The following is a 20,436-nucleotide window of genomic DNA, read 5'->3' as shown; positions in this document are numbered from 1 at the left end:
TATTTTTTTGTCTTGCTGAAATAAAAGCAAATGATGCATGTTTAGAATGAGGAACATAATTTATTAAAGGTTTTACAGTCAACACTAACGTTGGGGAGCATTGTAGGACTATTAAAAAGAAAACTGAATTATTCAGTTGCCATTGTTTGTAAGAGTAAATATTGTTTCCCCTGGTCAATAATAAATCGCCAGGCTGCATTAATAAACCAGCATCACTTAAAACGAGGTTTAAATTATTCAGATACAAAGTTTACTTTCAGTCTTCACTTAATACTTCATAATGACTGCAGTTCAGTGAGTAGAGTAGTCTTACAGCTGTCACATGTCAGTGTGCCTCTGGGCAAGGCACTTAATGCCAAGTTGCCTACTGACTTCCGTATCAGTATATGAATGTGTGTTTGTGACTGTAGCTCTGCTGGAAAACACCGAATGGTCAGCATGACTAGAAAAGTGTCGTATAAATTCAGTCCATTTACTTCCTGTAAGATCAAAATAAATCAAAGGCCTAATTTCTTCTCCATTTGTTCCCTTAATATGTTCTTCTTGATCTGGAGAAACAGAAAGGCTTTATTTTAGAAATCAGGCATGTATTATGGCACATTTTTAAATGCTGGCTTCAAAACAGCCCTCATACCTTCCCAGAGACGGTTAGAGGGTAGCTGTCTACAAAGATCACGTAATGTGGAATCTTAAAGTGAGAAATCTAAAGAAAATAAGAAAAAAAAAAAAACATGCATGAGTAAGCACTTAAATGTTTATAATTTCTGCCTGTTTCTAAGTACTGCGTGTCCATCAACCGTTCCTACTTTGCCTTTGCAGAAGTCTCTTATCTCCTCTGCGGTTAAGGTTTGGCCCTCTCTGAGCCTGACGCAGGCACACACCTGCTCGCCCAGCCTCTCATCTTTTACCCCGACCACCTGGGAAGCAGAGCATCACATCACTTTCTGTAGCTGTTTTTTTTTTAAGAATAAAAACGTAATGTTTTTGTACAAACAGCTCCCCCTTAAGTTTAAAAAACAAAGGTTATATTCATTAGGAAGTTGAGTAAAAAATAAACAAAAAATTGCCACGTTGTGCTATTTAAATCTTACCTGCACCTCCAGAACTTTTGGATGCTTGTGGAGGAATTGCTCTATCTCGGCGGGGTAAATGTTCTCCCCTCCGCGGATGATCATGTCCTTAATGCGCCCCTCGATGCGACAGTATCCCAGGCTGTTCAGGCTGCCTGTGTCGCTGGACAGAAGAACACGGTAAACACGGCGTGTTCAGCACGGAGAACCGCTCATTCAGAAGCAGGGGCGGTTCTAGACAGGGGCCAACAGGGGCCCATGCCCCTGTAGAAATGGCCTTGGCCCCTGTTATGGCCCCTGTACTAAAAGCATGATGTTAAATAAACTTCTCATAATTATTTGCAATGGCAAAGAAACCATAACTGATTGGTCACTTTGACCAATATTATTTGTTACCTATACAGCTGTACTCTAAAAAGAATTTAAAACTTAAGATGTTTCACGTTTAGCTTTAGCCGTATTGAGCAGGGGGCAAAGTTTTCAACTGCTAGATCAGGGGTCTGAAACCTGCAGTTCCAGAGCCACAAGTGGCTCACTTAATATTATTACACAGTTAAATATTGCCATTTTATTGTTTTAAAATTTTTTTGTTCTGTGCCCCTGTGAAAAAACACTGGCCCCTCCTTGGCCCCCCTGGTAAATTTGGTCTAGAACCGCCACTGTTCAGAACAGCATCTTTAAAACATCCCTGCATTAAAAATCTGCCTCACCCGGTCTTGTACCAGCGATCTGCAGAGATGACCTCTCTGGTTTTCTCGGGATCATCCCAGTACCCGAGCATCACGCAGTAACCTCTGATCATCAGCTCCCCTGAAGCACCCAAAGGGACCATCTCCCCTGTGTTGGGGTCCACTACCTTGGCCTTGAGAAAACACATGAAGGAACCTTGTTGGAGTGATGGTGACTCGACTGGCAGATAAGACGGAATGGTGCCGGTAGCGCTCTTCCCTTTGCTCCAAAGGTCCTTGGAGTTTTCCATCTTCCTCCGACTTCCCAAAACATGCATGTTGAGGTAATGTCCCTTAATGTAAGTATGTGCATGCATAGTTCTCTCTGTATTGCCGTGTGATGGACTGGTGACCTATCCAGGGTGTGTACCCCTCACCTCTCGACCCCTGCAAGGCTTAAGCGGGAACTGGAAGCGGATGAATGCAAAGAAGGGCATACCTCAGTGTGAGCCATGACACACCCAACAGTGTTCATCTTCAGCTCGTCGTTGTCTTGCGGGAACCCCAAGAACGTTAGAGGGCTGTTTTCAGTGGTCCCGTATAAAATCTGTGAATACATTACATCAATCTACACGCTGCAGCTCTTTGACCGCGCCATGTGTTAAATATTGGACGCCCACCGTTATCTCTTTCATGTTCATCTCTGATCTGAGCTTCCTCAGGATCTCAGGAGGGCACGGAGAACCTCCCATGAGCCCTAAGGCAAAGAAAACACTGCACGCCAAGTTCAACAGAACGTACAAATCTTGACTTAAGGTCTCTTACCGGCTTCAACCGACGAAAAGTCATACTTGTGTAAATCATGACTCAGCAAGTCCGCGTACATGGTGGGAGTGCCGTAGACAAAATTGCACCTGATAGAGGAGAGGACGCAAACGGAGATCAGTGAAGGTCCTTGTTATTGGACGCGACGAGGACTCTGATGAACATACTTTTCGTTCTGGATGGCCTCTAAATTGGCAACGCTGTTGTAAGCCGTGGAAGGGAACACCAGCGTGATGCCATGGGCTGCCATAGCCATCGCGGCGATCACGGAGCCGAAGCAGTGGTACATGGGCACAGGGACGCACACTCGCACCTGAGGCTGACGGAAAACGGTACGTATACCGTTATTTAAATCACACTCTTGTTTTCCACTTGTCTGACAGAGAAGTGTGGACTTACTCTGCTGTCATAGCCCATGCGCAGACCCAGAAAGTAGCCGTTATTTACAATGTTGTGGTGAGAAAGAGTGGTTCCCTTCGGCTTTCCAGTGGTACCCTAGAAGCAGTAAAGATAAAAACACCTTAATCAACCGGTCACACTATTATATGAAAACGGTGTCAGGGTGAAAATTACTGAAGTGAACTGGATGTTGATGGCGTCATCAAAGGACAGCTTGCTCTGCAGGTCCATCAGCTGCTGGTAGTGCTGACTCTCCCCCGCTTGCATCACATCCGCCACATGGAGCATCCCCGGCTGCCTGCTGTCGGTCACAATGATCATACGCAAGTCTGGCACCCTGGGGGATCCCGAAACAGATTCTGTGAGCCGCCAACAGAGCCGATATAGTTACACAAATTAAGCGTCCAGGGCAGAGGTGTCGAACACGTGGCCCCGGGGCCGTTTAAAGGATGTGTGGTCTCCAACAGCGATTCAAGAGTGTTACAAATTTGGCTTGCCCACACTAGCTGCTGGTGCAGAATAACCCTTTTTTTTTTTTTCCTTTTTTAGGTCGAGGTTTTCTCTGACAAATTGAAATCAACACAAAGCATGTTTCTTTGACAACAAATTTGCTCATTATTTTAACTGCATGGCATGGAGGAGCACAGACATCCAGGGAATTGGACGAGTGACCAGATAACGATCTTGTTGTTAAAAATAGACAAAAGCTTTTCCAGACCTACAATGATTTCCAGATTTCCCCCAAAAAAAAGTCAGAACACTGCTATTTCATTTCAATACGGCAACTGTATTTAATAGTCAAGCAGGTAAACTAAAGACTTTTTATAGTGGTTTATATTTTTCTTAATATCAAACTACATTTTTGCCACCTAGAGTGCTTTCAGCATCTGGCACAAGTTTGGACACTACAGATTTAAGCTCTATTAATCCTAAAATGCCAACAGTGGAAGAACACTAGTACAATACGACGTTTAATTGTGTCAAACCTGGAGCTTCTGATCATGGCAGGTGGCATAGAATCGATTCCCGGGCAGAGCTCCCGCAGCATCTCACAAAACCTCTGGCTTTTAAAGGTGCTTGGACACAGCACAGCTTTACACTGGACCTACACACAGCAAATCTACATTGTTACATCACTCACAGGTTACTTGTTGCACAAATGCATGCTACATGTCTTTTTCAGGATGTTTCGTGTGTCTATTTTCTTTTATAATTCCTGTATATTGAATGACCAACTACCTTTTGCAGCGTAAACTCCACTTCCTCCACTTGGTAGGCTGGGTTTAGTGACACCTGTAGGTGCATCAACAAGGGTTTGCAGGGTGCAAAGATTGTGCGACAAAAAAACTTTAAAAACTTTATAACAGAAAATAAGTGCACAAGTTAGATTTTGTTTTCTTTAAAAATCTGATGGCTACAGCATTATACAACATTTGAGGTTGTATAATGCTGTAGCCATCAGATTTTGGCTGTTTATTTAACCACTTCTTGGTCAAATAGTGGTTAAATTTCATTTAAATGTGCAAGTATGTCAATAGGTTGCATGTTAAACCTTAATGTTAGCATTTATGTTGTATCCAGTAAAAAAAAAAAAAAAATGTTTTCATGTATGTTTTGGATCGTTGTTCTGTTGGAACAGGAAACGGTGTGCAAGTATTGGCCATCTGAATCAGTATGTCTGCACCAGATGAAAGGGAGAGTGCTGCACATGCTGTTCAGCATTGAGGTGGCAGCATCATTCTGGTGTAGCTGAACAATGCACATGGAATAAGTTATTTAATTTCATTCATCAAATTCACAGCTCGGAGATAGGCACCAGCCAGCCATAATCGATGGATAGATGGATGAATCCGCTTAGCATTTAAAACTTCCAAAACAGTTCTGATCCAAACACACATAAACCTGGCTTTTGAAATACATAAAACATGCTAAGGTTGAGCTTTTAGAAGGTCTGACCTCAGAAATGAATGTATTTTGCTTAAAAGTTGGGCCTGCGACAGAAAACAAGTAAAGTGGGATAGGTTTATTTACATTTCTCACTACTAAAGCGTATATTAAATATACGCTTTAGTTAGGATATATTAAAATTCCAACCAGTCTTACTCTCATTTAATAAAAGTCAGTATATGAACAGGCTGAAATAATCTTTTTCGGGTAACCCACAACTGCATCAAAGGAAAGAGAGATGAATGTGGTGTGCAACCATATTTACTCCTTGAATCACCATTTTAATGCTCCAGTAGTAAATTGATTAGACTGTATCTACTCTCTGAAAGAGTCAGACATTAAACTATCTGTTCCCACACTAATATCTTGATTAATTAACTAACAAAACATCTGTACATTGTTCTCTTCTTTATCACACCTGCAATTTGATGAGTCAGCTCCCAACATTACAAAGAAGACTGTCTTTATTGCAACATCTGCATTAGATACCCGGTAGTAAAAATAGATTCTAGATCTTTTTTTGTTTCAAAACCCTGTGTTTGCTTTTTCAAAGAGAGAGAGAGTGTGTTCTAAAGATAGATGATAAGAACTGGCTGGGAGCAGAAATCAAGGACTCAGAGTGCCCAGAAATAGTTTTACCAGGGGGAGGAAAGGACAAGGTTTCTTTTTGGTGAGATATTTACTAAATAACTTTGTGGTTAGTCGCAGTTTGCTAAGGGATTGTTTTATATCAAATGTTAATGCAGATATACATCAATGCTTGAGCTTGCATGTAGAATTAGGGTGTCAAATGTAGGCAGTGTATACATATATATCTATCTATATATCTATCTATATATTTATATATATATATATATATATATATATATATATATATATATATATATATATATATATATAGGTATAAATATATTGAAATTCATAGCTATGATCTGGAAATTTTTTCATTCTTTCTGTGTGAAATTAGATTTGAGAAGAAAATATATGTGGAAAGTGATTTCCTGGCAGACATGCAGTAGCACAGCTCTCCCCTACAGCAAGGTCAAAGGTTCAATGTCCACCTGACTCGTAAGTACAGACAGTTCCTGCACTGACCAGGATGATTCCAGCCTTAGCTGAAGCAAACTGGAAAAGGACCCATTCGTATATGTTTGGAGCCCAAATCCCCAGTCGGTCGCCTCTCGTCAAGCCCAGAGCAATCAAGCCTGCAGCAGCTGAGTCCACCTTGTTAAAAAAAAAAGGTGCAGAGAGAGACTTAAACACATGCAGCATTATAGAAACCCAAGCAAAATGCTACAAATCTGAAACACACATCTCTCTGAAACTCAGCAAAGGTTTTTCTGACGCCATCCTGGAGAAAGACCACGGCTTCGCGGTCAGGATAGCGTTGGACGGTTGCTTCCAGGCTCTGGCTCACAGTCAGGGGAAGCAATGAATAGGAAGAGGTGCCATGGACGTAGCTGCTGGTCAGGGTGGGTTTGTGAGGCGGACTGTCGACATGGAGAGACCTGGCAAAGACAAAGTTCACAGATCTGTGACCTGTCATCTTAGTCAGCTAATTTACTGCAGTTTCTAACATTTTCTCAAGAAATGCAGGCCTCTAACTTATATCTTGTTTGTATGTCAATAAAATAAATTGACTTTTGATCATCTGAGCTCATGGACCCATATATAGGTTTGTATATATATATATATATATATATATATATATATATATATATATATATATATATATATATATATATATATATATATATATATATATATATATATAATAAATATATATCTAAATATATATATTATATATATATATACAATTATATATATGCATATATATACAATTATATATATATATATGCATATATATAAAAAACACCCACAAATAAATATAATATATTTGAGTGTGTTTTTTTTATTTATTGACTTTTTTGCTTGCTTTGAAATGCACTATTCCTCACACTTTCTGCCACGGCAGAACATAAATGGCCCTTAATGATCTGATCAGTTGTTAAAGCCATAGATCCTCCATAACACAATTTGTTATTTGAAGAGATTTCACAGCAACTCACCGCAGGAAAACTGCCCCTCCCGGTTTCCACGTGCTGCAGCTTTTGAGGCCATCCAAGCATCGCAGACTGTAAGTGCAGACCCTGAGCAGCGAGGAAGAAACCCGTGCAGACATTGCATTCAAGTGTCACGCTCAGCTGGATGTGAATGCAGCCAGAGTCTGTCAGGGTAGCAGGGTGTTCCCCACACAGAGAAGACAAAAAAAAAAGCTTCTGGTTCACTCTGGTTTGATTTAATTACAGCATGTGTAATAATTAACTTATATTCACCCTCATGAGATAGGTACTCTTGAAAGATAACAGTTTGAACTAATTTTGAAAAATAAGAATTGAACACTGAAACAAAGAAGGTGCTGTTTGTGAAGACAGGAAATATTAGGATGTCCACAATATTATTTTTAATATGTTCCTTTAAAACGTTTGGAATTTGTAAAGGAGTAGGTGCAAAAGTATAAATTTTATTTTACTAATTCACGTGTGGGTCAGTATATAATATTCTGTGTTTACTCTGGGCTAATAAACCAGGATTAACAACCCACAGACACTTTTGAATTTTAGTTGATTTATGCATTTATGCTCGTTTGTGTGTTGACTTTTGATATTAGGTAACTTGTGGAGACCTTGACCAGTAGATGGCGCCTTTTAAGCACACTGTGTGTTGCGGTTATGGAACTCGACTTTATCGTTGTGTTGTTTGCACTTCAGAAAGTTTTTTTTTTGTGTCAATTGCTCCTTAGGTCCTGAAAACTGGCAGTGAGACAAGCTGCGCTGAAGGCTGTCGACTGGCTGGCCTTTGCTCAGAGGCCCGTGTTTAACAACTTCAAGATAAGAAATAATGGTATTTCTGCAACGCTTGTATTCGTCCTTCAAAATGAACCAGTTGACATTTAAGTGCATCCTCTCTATCACAATGTGCATGCATGAACCCCCCCGTCTTTCCATTCATCTGCTGGAGTCACAGGACCAGTGATCCTGACAGGCATGTTATTATTCTACTGAGAGAGAAAAAAAAAACAGCGTACCCAAGATTATGCAAACTGTGCACAGGAGGCCCCCCCCCACCCCTCACCCCCTGGTGGAATTTGAACCAGCGGCCATCATGGAGGCAAAACAGTGGCGCTAAAAACTGCTACATCATGCAGCACTTGTAGTGCTCAAATTGTTAATGATCCACTGCAGGTCAGTAACAAAATGTGTCAACGGAATAATGTTCCAATATTGACCTTTTTTGCACACAAAACAATTCAGTTTGCGAAGAACAGAAATTTCTGACAGCTCAAAATACTTCCACTGGTCAAGTCAAAATCTAAAATATCTACACTGACAAGAGACACCTTGGCTCAAGAGTAGTGTATAAAGTGGGGTCAGAAGGAAGGGCTCACCCCTTCAATTCAAGAATCTCCACTGACTAGAGCTTCTCTACAGATCTGCGGTGGCAGCCATGATGGGTGAATCTGACAACTGTCGCGCACCAGCTATGCTTTACTTTTGCTACAATGTTGTTTCTCTTCATTGAAAGCATGAAAGTCTCTATTTTCTCAGTGCAGCCCTCCAAAGGGTCGACATATACAGCTAGAAAAAAATGAAAGCCACACATTTCAATCACAGTATAACATCAATGTAAGTTAAACTTCTGCAAATATTGATCTGGTAAGTTAAGTAGTAGCGGGGTTTGTTAATGAGCGTCAGCTATTCTGGTGTTATTGAAATTAACAACAGTAACTAAAGGGGGAACATTGAGATGGCCTCAAAAACTGCAAAGCTGAGGCCACACTTATTTCCCTCTTCAATTGTTTTCAGTCCTTTCCAGTGGCTTTGCATCTGACCTGGGTCCATGTCACTACTGGTGGCATGAGAGGCGATATACGGCCCCAACAGAGGTAGCACAGCCAGTCCAGCTCCACCAGGATGGCACCCAGCCTCAGATAAGTGTGCAAATAAATGCTAAATAAATAACCCAACTATAACACATGCCTAGTAGCATGCTAGCCACAGCTAGCAACACAACATTAATGCGGACCACCGCTCGCGCTAACCTCAGTAATATCTTTAATGTATTAAATTAAATTATGAACATAACATTAATTTACTAACTTGTGGAAAGTTATCATGAAGGCCAGGGTATCAGCCCTTGATTTGTTTGGCCACGTTTGTTGTGCTGCGACTTCGTTGCCACCACTTTAAAGTGCTGTTAGCACACAGGCCTGTCAAGATCTTTGGCTTTTCCTTCTCCGTTTGCCTCATATGCTAAAATATTTAGTATCAATACCATGCCAAAGTAGTATTGTATCCGAGTACAGCATTTGAATATTGATACTTTTCAGAGTATTGATATTTTTGACAACCCTACTCAGCAGAGCTGGTATCTGCTCCTTTGTGCGGGGAGAAACAAGGTAGGTACTGCTAGAGCTCTTTAAAGTGACCTCCAGTAGGCTAGTGGTGGGAATGTCACTGACCAAACCATCAGAAACAGACTTCAGAAGGGTCGCCTGCGAGTCCTGTTTTATTGCCGTTGCTCACTGCCCAGCTCCGTGGAGCTTAACTGGTATTTGCCAGAGAACCACAGAATTGGCAGGCTGGGCACTGATGGCCGGCTCTTTTCACAGATGAGAGCGGGTTCACTCTGAGCTCATGCGACAGACAGGAAAGGGTCTGGAGAAGCTGCGGTGAACATTACGCTGATTGCAACCTTGTTCGGTATGCTCCTTTTGGTGGTGTGTCAGTGTTGGTGAAGCTAGGCATATCCATGGAGGGACACACAGACCTGTGCAGGATAAACGATGGCACCCTGACAGCTGTAAGGTATCAAGATGAAATCAATGTGCGATTGTTCACGGGATCCTTCTGGTGCGTGATAATGCCAAGCTTCATGTGGTAAGAGCATGCAGCCAATCCATAGAGGATGTGAGAGTTGATCCCGTTGCCTGGCCTCCATGCTCCCCTGACCTAAATCTAACAGAACACTTCTGGGACATAATTTCTTGGTCCATCCGACACCACCAGGCTGCACCTCAGACTGTCTGGGAGCGAAACCATGCGTCACCTTTATAAGGAGCATTGTCTGACACTGTCAGGCTTGTATACAAGCACGTGGGGGCAATGCAAGCTACTGGGAACCATTTAAAGTTGCCGCAATCACATTTCAGCAAGTTGGACCTACCCGCTGCATCGGTTTCACTTTCTTGGTGACTTTGGATTAAGCCCCCTTCGGATTGATCATTTATATTTCCATCAAATGATGTAGCATCCTTTGGTGCCTAACACACCCACTCCATGTCAATCATCCATCACATATATATCACCCATTCCATCCATATCAGTATGGATATCCAGCAGGATTTTTTCCATTGAGATCTAACATGTTTTCAAAGTGTTCCTTTCATTTGTCGACCAGTGTAAGCATTAGTGCAATCTTTGTTATAGCCTTCCTAATAATAAAGCACAATCAACTAGTTAAACAATATCTGAACTGATTTAACAAGATTAGTAAGAAGGATGCAGTGCGTATGTCTGCTGTACATTTATTTTATCAGTGATCCAGTTAGTACTTTGAAAATTATACGAATTAGCATAGCATAAACTCTTTGCAATGTCTTTTTTTTTTTTTTTATCCCGCAGAAACAAAAACGTCTTAAATCAGACATTTGCTAAAATATGACGTGGCATTTTAGAGGACTTCAAGTTGTCTGTATCAGGAGCACAGAAGCATTCGCCTCCTCTTTGTATATTTTTCCTGTGTAGCTATGGAGACCGTCCCATGCACTTAAATTAATGTTTTACTCTACTAACACAAAGTTTACACAGAAACATTAGACAACACCAAGTCATCCATCAGTCTATGGGCTGCTTGTCTGCAGAACAAATTACCTACTAACCCTTTCATTATGCTGTGTCTGTCTTATCAAGACTTTGTTATGACTACAGCATAAATCTACATTTCACCACGGATGGAAATGCGAGCAGTCTCTCTGGGACTGGTGCAAGACTTTATGTACAACGCCTGTTTCCTGCGCACACACACTGCACTGTCATTATGGCTTAGGTTGTGGGTTAATACTGTACATAACTCAATTCATCAGCAGAGACCTGACCTCAAAATGTAAGGGAATGGATATCAAGCTCACTCAACATTGTTATTTATTCTTCCTAAGTTCGTGGCAAAAACTCAGTAAATATCCCGCTGCACTGCTTAACGCATCCTGCAGAGGGCGACAAAGCAATGGCAAAGACTTCATTGCTGTTGTGCTGCTGCTGCCTTTCTCTTGTTTTATTCGATTTTTAAATGAAACAAAATAAAAATGCATACCTTTGTAAACCAGTTAGTTCAGTAAGTTGCTTTAATTTCTTGCAGATTTTACTGGTAGGTTTTCACTTTTCAACACGTCATATAGATTAGCTACAAAGCTGCTGTAATGAAAGGAACTTTGACCTACATTTAAGAAATGGGAAGGTTTTTTTGCAGGATCTGTGGTTAAAGAACTACATCTTGTGTTATGTATTGTCGCATCAAGTGAGCAGAAAAAGATTTTCCTCTGTGTCCATTTAAATGTAACATGCCCTACTTGCTTGAAAAAAAATCTTAGAATATTGACTTACAGAGTTGTATTACATATGTTAATGATTTATGTCTCAACAACAAACAGTTCTTCTTAGTTTTTTTTAGATCTTTTCCAATAAAAACAGATCTTAAGGGGGGACAGCATGTATTTTATTACATTTTTACATAAACCAAAAAAATAGTAGTCAGATAACTTTGGAAATAGCTACAACAGCTTTTCCCACTGCAAAAGGGATTTCTATTAACCCCCAAGTATGTAGTTTCTGCCATTTAATCTATGTATTTTTCATTGCCATAGAAGGTTCTCCCAGCCCACTACTTCTTTGTGTTTTTCTGTGACTTTTTTTCTGCCCTCCCAACCCTAAACCTGAACCGGGGTTCTGCTGAAGGTTTCTTCCTGTTATAAGCAAGGGGTTTCTCTGCACTGTCGCCACATGCTTACTGAGGAATCACTGCAAAGTCAATGAAACACTACATTTGTAGGAACAACCTTATACAGATAGCTTTTTTGCGAATGTCAATTATTCTGAAACTGTGATTAAATTGAATTAGAGCTAGTCGGAATAATTTGATTTGAATTTAACCCTAATTGGATTCTACATAATTAGATGTGAATTGTCTTGTAAAGGGCCCTAACACAACATTCTTTTGTGAATAAATTAACTGAAAAGAATTGCAAAGCTTGATTTAAAATGTTTCATCCCTTAACTTGTGTAGATTATTATATTTAATCAGACATTATACCCTCTTTAACTGTGTCAAATATGTGTATAAAATGTTACCTGTAGGGGTGATGAACTGGACTATTTCTCACATCAGTAGCAGCAAATCCCCACATTAGTCTGCACTTTGTATCGGGCACTGAGAAGAAACTGCAGCACCAGGTCTCCCTCTTTAATAATTAATAGATGAGTCCTCTGGTGGACCGATTTTTGTTGATCATTGCTATTTTAAAATATTTTAGGTAGGATGTTATTTAGCAGAGCCGATCCAAAACCGTATGACATCCTAAGCAGCACTTCAGTTGACCCTCCATGTAAGATGAGCCACCACAGCGCCACGTATCTCCCGTTTACATTGCCATTCTTTATAACTCATATATTTTGCATTTAACTCAGCTGATGTCAAAGTTAACCAGTGAGTCAGCAATGATATGTATTGGCTGTAAGGGGGATTGCTTTACTTAGCGATCATATTATTAATTTAAGATGATTTAATAAATAAAATGTGCAAGGCTGCACAGTGACACAGTTGGTAACACTGTTGCCTTGCGGCAAGAAGGTCCTGGGTTTGATTCCCGGGCTGAATCCTGGGGTCTTTCTACATCAAGTTTGCATGTTTTCTCTGGGGACCAAGGCTTCCTCTGACAATCTAAAAACATGACGTTTATGTTAATTGAACTCTGTGTTACCCTGTGATGCCAACTTGTCCAGGGTGTAGCCAACCTCTGGGTCAATGACCTGCTGGAGATAGACACAAGCTGACCTGCATGGACAACCGGGTGTAGATAATGAGGGATAATAAAAAAAGCAATTAGATTTGATACTTTTAAACATTTAATTTCCCAAGTAATTCTATAGAACTTTTTTTTAGCTCAGAGGGTAACACCAGGTGAAAATGATCAGAAAGATTATAAATATACTTTTTTTTCATTTCTATCAGGTATGACTATTCCCATAAATGAGATTATATTAAAAATAACAGTCCCAGCAATAGCTTTGAAGGTTTTGAATATAAAAAAGTAGCCTACATCAGAAAATCGAATAAGTAGTCATTTTAAACTTCTATTTATTTGCATGAAATAGCTAAGTACAAATCTTTTAAAGAAAAGAATGACTCTAATAGCACAAGAAATAATTTATTTGATATATTTGCATTTATTTTTGTCATCAGGCCAAGAACAAAGAACATTTCATGTCTGTTAAACATCAGTCCAGCCCTGATATCTATCTATCTATCTATCTATCTATCTATCTATCTATCTATCTATCTATCTATCTATCTATCTATCTATCTATCTATCTATCTATCTATCTATCTATCTGTATATATATATATATATATATATATATATATATATATATATATATACATATACAGTATATATATATATATATATATATATATATATATATATATATATATATATATATATATATATATATACTCCTGAGTAGGGTGGGCGTGCTCTTCATCTCAAGCTATGGTCCTCTACCAGAGGCCTGGGAGCTTGAGGGTTCTTCTTAATATCTTAATATCTTCTTTAATATGTCCTGGAAGGTGAAGACAACTACTGTTGTCTTCACCTTCCAGGCTCTTTCTGGGTCTTCCCTGAGCCCTTGGTATTTTCTCATTCTCTTTTTTCCTGATGTTTGTATCACTCGGGATGGTCACATCAGTTGTCCTCTGCTGCTTATCAATAATCACAACGTCTGGTTAGTTGGTCATTAACATTTTGTCTGGTTGTATCTGGAATGCTACAGGATCTTAGCTCTGTCATACTCCACTATCTTAGGAGGTAACTCCTAATTTGATCTTGGGGTCTCCAGTTGGTATTCTGAACAGATGTTTCTGTACATTATACCAGCCACTTGATTATGGCATTCCATGTATTCCTTCCTCACTGAGCGCTGTACACTTCGGGCCATCTTCCTGATATATTCTTGGAGCATGGATGTTTCATCTTCAGTGGTGGCTCTGATGCTCACTAGGCCTCTGCCTCCTTTATGCTTAGTGTATAGCCTGTGGATACTGGATTTGGTGGAATCCACCATGCATGGTGGGTAGCTTTTGTGTTTTAATATCAGTGGTCTGGATTTCCTCTTTTGGACAACTTATTGCCCTGCAGGGTATCGGATTACTGGCAAGGCATAGCTGTTGATTGCCCAAACCTTGCAGCTGACTTCCCAGAACTTGCCTTACTTGCTGCAGGCATTTGGCTGTTGCTGCTTTTCTTGTGGCCACTGTTCCCTTGAAGCTGCACGCATGCGCAATCGCACGCTGCATCTGTATTCAACGTGCAAAGCAAATCTATGCAGCGCAGAAAATAAAATCCAAGCTGAATTGTGTGTGCAATACTGGCGAGATGGTGTTGCACGGTCCCACTCTACGCACGCCAGGTGCTGATCGTAGCGCACCACTGATTGGTCGGTCGGGAAGACGCCTTTATAGTTGGACAGGTGGGGGTGTGCGTCTTTGTTACTCCTGCTGCATGTCAGCTGTTTGTGTGGCTGTGTTTTTGGGATGTACATATGTGAGATTGTAAGTGTTTGTATTCTTTTTGTAAGCCATGCAACTTGACATATTCTCAGGTTTTGAACATGTGTAATACTGGTGTAGCCTCAGTGTGCAGGTGTGATGTTGCTGATGGAGGTCCAATGAATGCTCAGACACATTAAGGGGAATATTGCTTGTATATATATATATATATAACTATATATATATATATATATATATATATATATATCTATATATATATATCTATATATATATATCTATATATATATATATATATATATATATATATATATATATATATATACAAGCTGCACAGTGGCGCAGTGGGTAGCGCTGTTGCCTTGCAGCAAGAAGGTCCTGGGTTCGAGTACACCCCTGGGTCTTTCTGCATGGAGTTTGCATGTTCTCCCTGTGCTTGCATGGGTTCTCTCCCGGTACTCCGGCTTCCTCCCACAGACCAAAAACATGACTGTTAGGTTCATTGGCTTCTCCAAATTGTCCTTAGGTGTGAGTGTGTGCTTGAATGGTTGTTTGTCCTGTTTGTCTCTGTGTTGTCCTGCGACAGACTGGCGACCTGTCCAGGGTGTACCCCGCCTCTCGCCCAGTGAATGCTGGAGATAGGCACCAGCACCCCCCGCGACCTCATGAGGGATAAAGCGGTTTGGAGGATGGATATATATATGTATTTAAAATTAGAATATTTAAATGATCTCTTTAAAAATAAATTATGTGTGCCGGTTTTCCAATGTGGGACTTCATAGTCCTAACTTTTTAAGGATTTGATTTCTCCTCGTGCCCCATTGAGGGCCCAACTTTTTCTTAAATTTAGCTTGGAACTCAGGAGCAGCCTTGCTATTAAAAGTAATATTTGCAGTGATGCATTTCATAAGAAATACAGAGACTACAAGAAAAAATGAGCAGCTTTGCTTGAAATATAGCCAGTTATTAGATTGTCTTTATTTTTGTGCTTCTTTGTCCAAATGTTCATTTGCTTAGTTCAGTTAAGTTTGTTATTTTTATAAGAGACGTTTCATATTAATAAACATTAGCATTGAAGAATGTGCGGTTATAGCCAAGCGGCTAATTTCCATGTCTAACCCCACTGGCAGGTTGGGGTTAGACATTAAAAAAATAAAGAAGGAATAGAACAAAATGTTATACTAGAACATTTTGAAGAGCCAGCGTTTGAAAGGGAAGCAGAGAAAAAGCTCATTCAGCTTGTATGGGCTGTTGAAATACTTTAAAACTAGAAGTTAAAGTGCATGCAATGTTTCTTTTTGGGAGGCTTTATCTGCCATTGGTAAAAAATAAATAAATAAAAACACCAGACCAAACACCATGAAAACAGTATGTAAAATCTCCATTATGTACAACTCTGCAGGTTTTAGTTAAAGGAGTGCAACACTGTGGACTGACCGCGTAGAAACCTTTTGGTCCAACTGATTTAGTACGTGCTGTGAATATATATATATTACACGGTAGCAACACCCACACAGTTGGCAAACACATATTCAGAAGCCATATGCTGCCTCTTAGAATGTCTGGTGGAAATAGCTTCACTCTTAGGGTCAGAGTTAATGTTTCAATTAGTGACATTCTTTTGGTGCCAAACAACAAAAAGTGAATACCTTAGTTTCCTTGGTGCAACTCAGATATTCTGTCCCATAAACCGTCGGTGTTGGAGTTTGAGAAGAACCATTGGCTTTCAAATGACCTCATATTTTCATGTCATTACGTTTTGACTGTCATCACATTTTGGGTGGCTCCTGTAGCTGTGCTGTCCCTCCCTTACTGATTCACTATTTCAGGCAAGTTGTGCATTCCACGGCAGAGCAGCGATAATCCACCTAAAGCTACATAATGTCACCGGGGAACACTTGTCTCCTCAGTCTGCAACTGGGTAAACGTTCATGACTGTGATGCATTAAAGAACATTTCTTAAAGTAACTTTTTTTGTTGTTCTGCTTTTATCGTTTGTTTTTTGCCAGAGCTTTAGCTGAAAAACGGAACGGATGTTTAGTCGTCCACCGTCCTAAGTAATCAGGTCAGCCTTTGACCCTCTGCAACGCGAGCGGGTCACGAGCAGCCCGACGGGTTCCTCACCCCTAATTGAGGGTCACTTGCTGTCACCTGTGCCTTTAAGCTGCTATGCATGCATGCATGTGCTCATGTAAGCGTGTGACCCCCTGCAGCTCCACTTTCCCCTGCCTCAGCCATTCTTTTCCCCCCGATGAGCATTCAGCTGTTGCCAACACTTGTCCACTCGATAACTGTTGCCATAGCTCAGGAACTCGGCACACTGTTTAACAAGCAGTAATGATTTTAATGGAAACCTCATGTGCCTGGACGAACCAAGTGATGGATCATGCAGAAGCAAGGCTTAATACGCTCTGCAGTGCTGCGCTTGGTTATGGCCTTTGAGTTCAATTTGTACGGTGTACTTGTAAAATTGTTTAGTTTAAGACCCCCAAACTTTCTTTTTTTTTTTTTCTTTTTCGTTTTACATTTTGAGTCACAACCACAGACGTCGTCGTATTTTATTTGGACTTTATGCGATGAGCTTTCACAGGGTAGTGCAAAGTCCTGAAGTGGATAGAAAATGGTCGATGGTTTTCTAGATGTTTACAAAGAATAATCCAAAAGGTGTGGCTTTGCACGTTCTTTTTTTTCAAAATAGTTCAGGTTCAGCTACATGGATTGAGAATGAACATATATTTGTACGTCTGTACGACTATGACTTGGCCTTTGTAAATGCCTGACCATCATTTATACCAAACCTTTTCGATTGTAGCTCTGGCTGTATACTTAGAGTCGTTGTACTGCTGGAAAACGCTCCTCCAAGTATGAGGGGTGTGCACAGCATTTGTAACCCTAAGTAAATTCTTTTGCAAAGTGCTTCCATCAGAAGTCATTCAATTACAAAACATACATTTGTGTCTAATTTAATGCCAGTATAAATACAGCTATCATTTGAAGGCCTTAATGAGGTGAACAAATGGCATCATAAAGACCAAGGTACAGTAGATACCAGCGGTCAGGAATGACATTGTGAAGACGTTTTAAGCAAGGTTGGGTTCTGAAAAGTCCGAAGCTTTGAATGCGTCAGAGTGGGAAGTAGAAAACCAGAAGAGATCTTGTTTATAGTTTGCCACAAAGCTATAAAGAGGACACAGCAAGCATGTGGACAACAAAACCATAAAGGAACTTTTTATTCTTTTAAATTTTACAAGCATAACATTTTCAAATCCAACAAAAACAGAATGCGTGTTATTTTATTTTTTTGTTCTTTTTGCCCCACACTCCTTTCTCCAAAAAAAAAAAAAAACATCCATCATTCTCTGTTTAAATGCAAACAGCTCACATCCGCTTCTTAGTAAAGCATCTAAAGGATTCACTTCCTACCTATCTGTCACACAACCTATTATTCCCCTCGTCTGGACATCCCTCAAACGTCACATGTCCAATAATACGATCTATCACGCTCTGCGCTCTCATTTGCCATTGGCCGATGGTCTGCCTTACCTCAAATTGCCCAAAGATGCGTGTTTCCTTCAGGGTCTGGAGGGCATAACCCTGTCTACTCCAACTTCTAACGGCTAAATTTAGACAGGAGCTATTTTTTTTTCTTTCTCTCCCCTCATCCAAAGGCTGCCACCTAGGTCAGAGGTCAGAGAGGGTTGGCCCGGTTGCCAAGGAAGAGTCAAGAAGCAAGGCAAACCCACTGGTGCTCATTGGACTGTGCAAACAGCAGATTTGCCTTTCTGAACCGTGCAACTGACAGGCCTGAGAGCAATGGGGCCTTTGCAGATTGCATTGTCTCAATCAGACAAGAAGCAAGTGTTGATAAATGACAGGTTGTATGGAGCACAAAACAACACGCTCATTCAGAGCCAAGATTATGCCTGGATAGCCATGTGTTTTTTTTTTTTTTTTTTTTTTTTTTTTTGCTATTAAGGTTTCAGGATATTTTCGTAATAGTCAGTCCTAAATATATTGTACCATTTATTGTGCTGTATACTAAATAAAGACTTGAAATCTCATCCCTTTAGCAAGTCATTCTGAAACCAAGAGACGCTTGTTTTGTCCCGTTTTAAGCGATGTAGCGGTTGATAGAGCTTCATCGTTCTGGTGACATCATGAGAAAGTTTTTACCTCTGTTGACAGGACTTGCCGTTGCCATGGGGCTGCTGAAAAAGCCGCCGCAGCTCTCAGTAAATGAAGGCTGTTGGGGGAGGGTTTGCGCAGGCAAGTAAATAAAAAGTGCCATTTGCTACGTGTTTGCTGGGCGTCCCCGGAGCCAACGTCTCTCTATTCTGGGGTTGCTAAATACGAAGCTTCTCCGAGCAGGACCCCCCTCACACACACACACACACACACTCTGGAGGACCACGGACACACCAGAGGCACCTCACAGAGTCATGTGAGCAGACAGTGGTAACACACATTCATTCATTCATTCATTCATTTAAAAGAAAGAAGGAGACATTCTTGTTGGTGCAGATACCAAATCATCATTCACAATCAGAAATAGTTAGGTGTAACACAGACATGAATTTATATATATATATATATATATATATATATATATATATATATATATATAGATATATATATATATATAGATATATCTATATCTATATCTATCTATCTATCTATCTATCTATATATATATATATATATATATATATATATATATATAGAGAGAGAGAGAGAGAGAGAGATAGATATAGATATACACATAGATAGATAGATAGATAGATAGATAGATAGATAGATGTGTAATATGGGAGGTGGGTTCCCAGGGCTACTATGACTGTTGCTGTTATGTGTTTTACATTTTTGTATTATACTCTTTTAGTTGGTCCAAATCGTGTTTTATTGTGAGAAGGGTTGCCTGAGAAGGGTGTCATATAAATAAGAATTGCTCACGTATGCCCTGGACAGATCACCAGCCCATCACGGGGTAACCCGGAGACAGACGGCACAAACACGCACACACGATTTTAAGGGGTCAATTAACCTAACAGTGATGGTTCTAGACTGCAGGAGGAAGCCATAATACCTGAAGAGAACCCATGCATGCACAGGGAGAAGATGCAGAGCCCGGGCTGGGATTCAAACCCAGGACCTTCTTGCTGATACCACTGTGCAGCCTTGAAGAGTCAGGAAAAAAACAAAAAAAAAAAACAGCTTAAGATAAGCTGATTAGACATCTTCCTCCCAGCATTGGGTCTCTTTCTGTCACCCCTAAGTGAGCCAGACGGAGCCCCCAGAACAGTGGTTCTGAGCATCCCTTTCCTCGGCTCAATGGACGGATGATCTCTGCACATTTGTTTGACCCGGCCTCAGGGATGTCTCTCCAGGGAGGCACAGGCTGTTTTCATCTTGGCACAGCTGTTGGATGCGCGACGGTTCTTCTCACTGGAATTCAGAAGCAAGTCGTAAACAAGTTGAAAACTATCTTGCTGGATGATTTCATAATAACGCAACGAATAAACAGAACAACACAACTGAATTTCAAACAAGCGGACTTGATTCGGCACGGTTTCTTGGTCTTAGTGCGTCTTAGCCAGTCCATCTTCACGTCTCGCCAACTCTCCCTACCACTGTCTTTGCGTTTTTGTGCCGACTGGACACCAAGAGCTCCCAGAAATGAGGGACACGAC

At 40.5% G+C, this 20,436-nt stretch overlaps 1 protein-coding gene across 3 annotated transcripts; it reads right to left on the bottom strand.

The window, feature by feature from the left end:
- Positions 1–40: 40 nt before the first annotated feature.
- LOC105932085 (medium-chain acyl-CoA ligase ACSF2, mitochondrial) lies at positions 41–18,440 on the bottom strand. Of its 3 annotated transcripts, none has more exons than XM_036147932.1 (17): positions 18,293–18,435; positions 6,979–7,136; positions 6,222–6,417; positions 6,005–6,133; positions 4,202–4,255; positions 3,949–4,067; positions 3,137–3,299; positions 2,963–3,058; positions 2,731–2,882; positions 2,564–2,652; positions 2,419–2,495; positions 2,238–2,345; positions 1,781–1,932; positions 1,092–1,233; positions 807–917; positions 635–703; positions 41–548 (listed from the first exon to the last, which is right to left on the bottom strand). In XM_036147932.1, the coding sequence occupies exons 2-17, from the start codon at positions 7,089–7,091 to the stop codon at positions 498–500; spliced, it is 1,821 nt and encodes a 606-aa protein (XP_036003825.1). In that variant the 5' UTR covers positions 7,092–7,136; positions 18,293–18,435; the 3' UTR covers positions 41–497. The 3 variants fall into 3 exon arrangements, 2 of the variants coding, with proteins under 2 accessions (XP_036003825.1, XP_036003826.1); XM_036147933.1 differs by lacking the exon at positions 18,293–18,435 and adding an exon at positions 16,404–16,674; XR_004932936.1 differs by lacking the exons at positions 41–548; positions 635–703 and having other exon boundaries at positions 808–917; positions 1,092–1,225; positions 18,293–18,440.
- Between the last annotated feature and the right edge of the window lie 1,996 nt (positions 18,441–20,436).

Source organism: Fundulus heteroclitus, chromosome 16 (genome assembly GCF_011125445.2).
Source record: "Fundulus heteroclitus isolate FHET01 chromosome 16, MU-UCD_Fhet_4.1, whole genome shotgun sequence".
In the NCBI taxonomy this organism is placed as follows: Eukaryota; Metazoa; Chordata; class Actinopteri; order Cyprinodontiformes; family Fundulidae; genus Fundulus; species Fundulus heteroclitus.
The sequence above is the reverse complement of the archived record's forward strand: the minus strand, read 5'-3'. Positions and strand labels throughout refer to the sequence as shown.

Bases quoted from the DNA above. Each gene is read 5' to 3' on its own strand.
- LOC105932085 (XM_036147932.1), bottom strand. From the start codon at position 7,091: ATGTCTGCACGGGTTTCTTCCTCGCTGCTCAGGGTCTGCACTTACAGT. The intron at 3,300-3,948 runs GTTTGACACAAT...GGGATCCCCCAG, and splicing joins GCCATGATCAGAAGCTCCAG to GGTGCCAGACTTGCGTATGA. The intron at 3,059-3,136 runs GTAATTTTCACC...TACTGCTTCTAG, and splicing joins TCAACATCCAGTTCACTTCA to GGTACCACTGGAAAGCCGAA.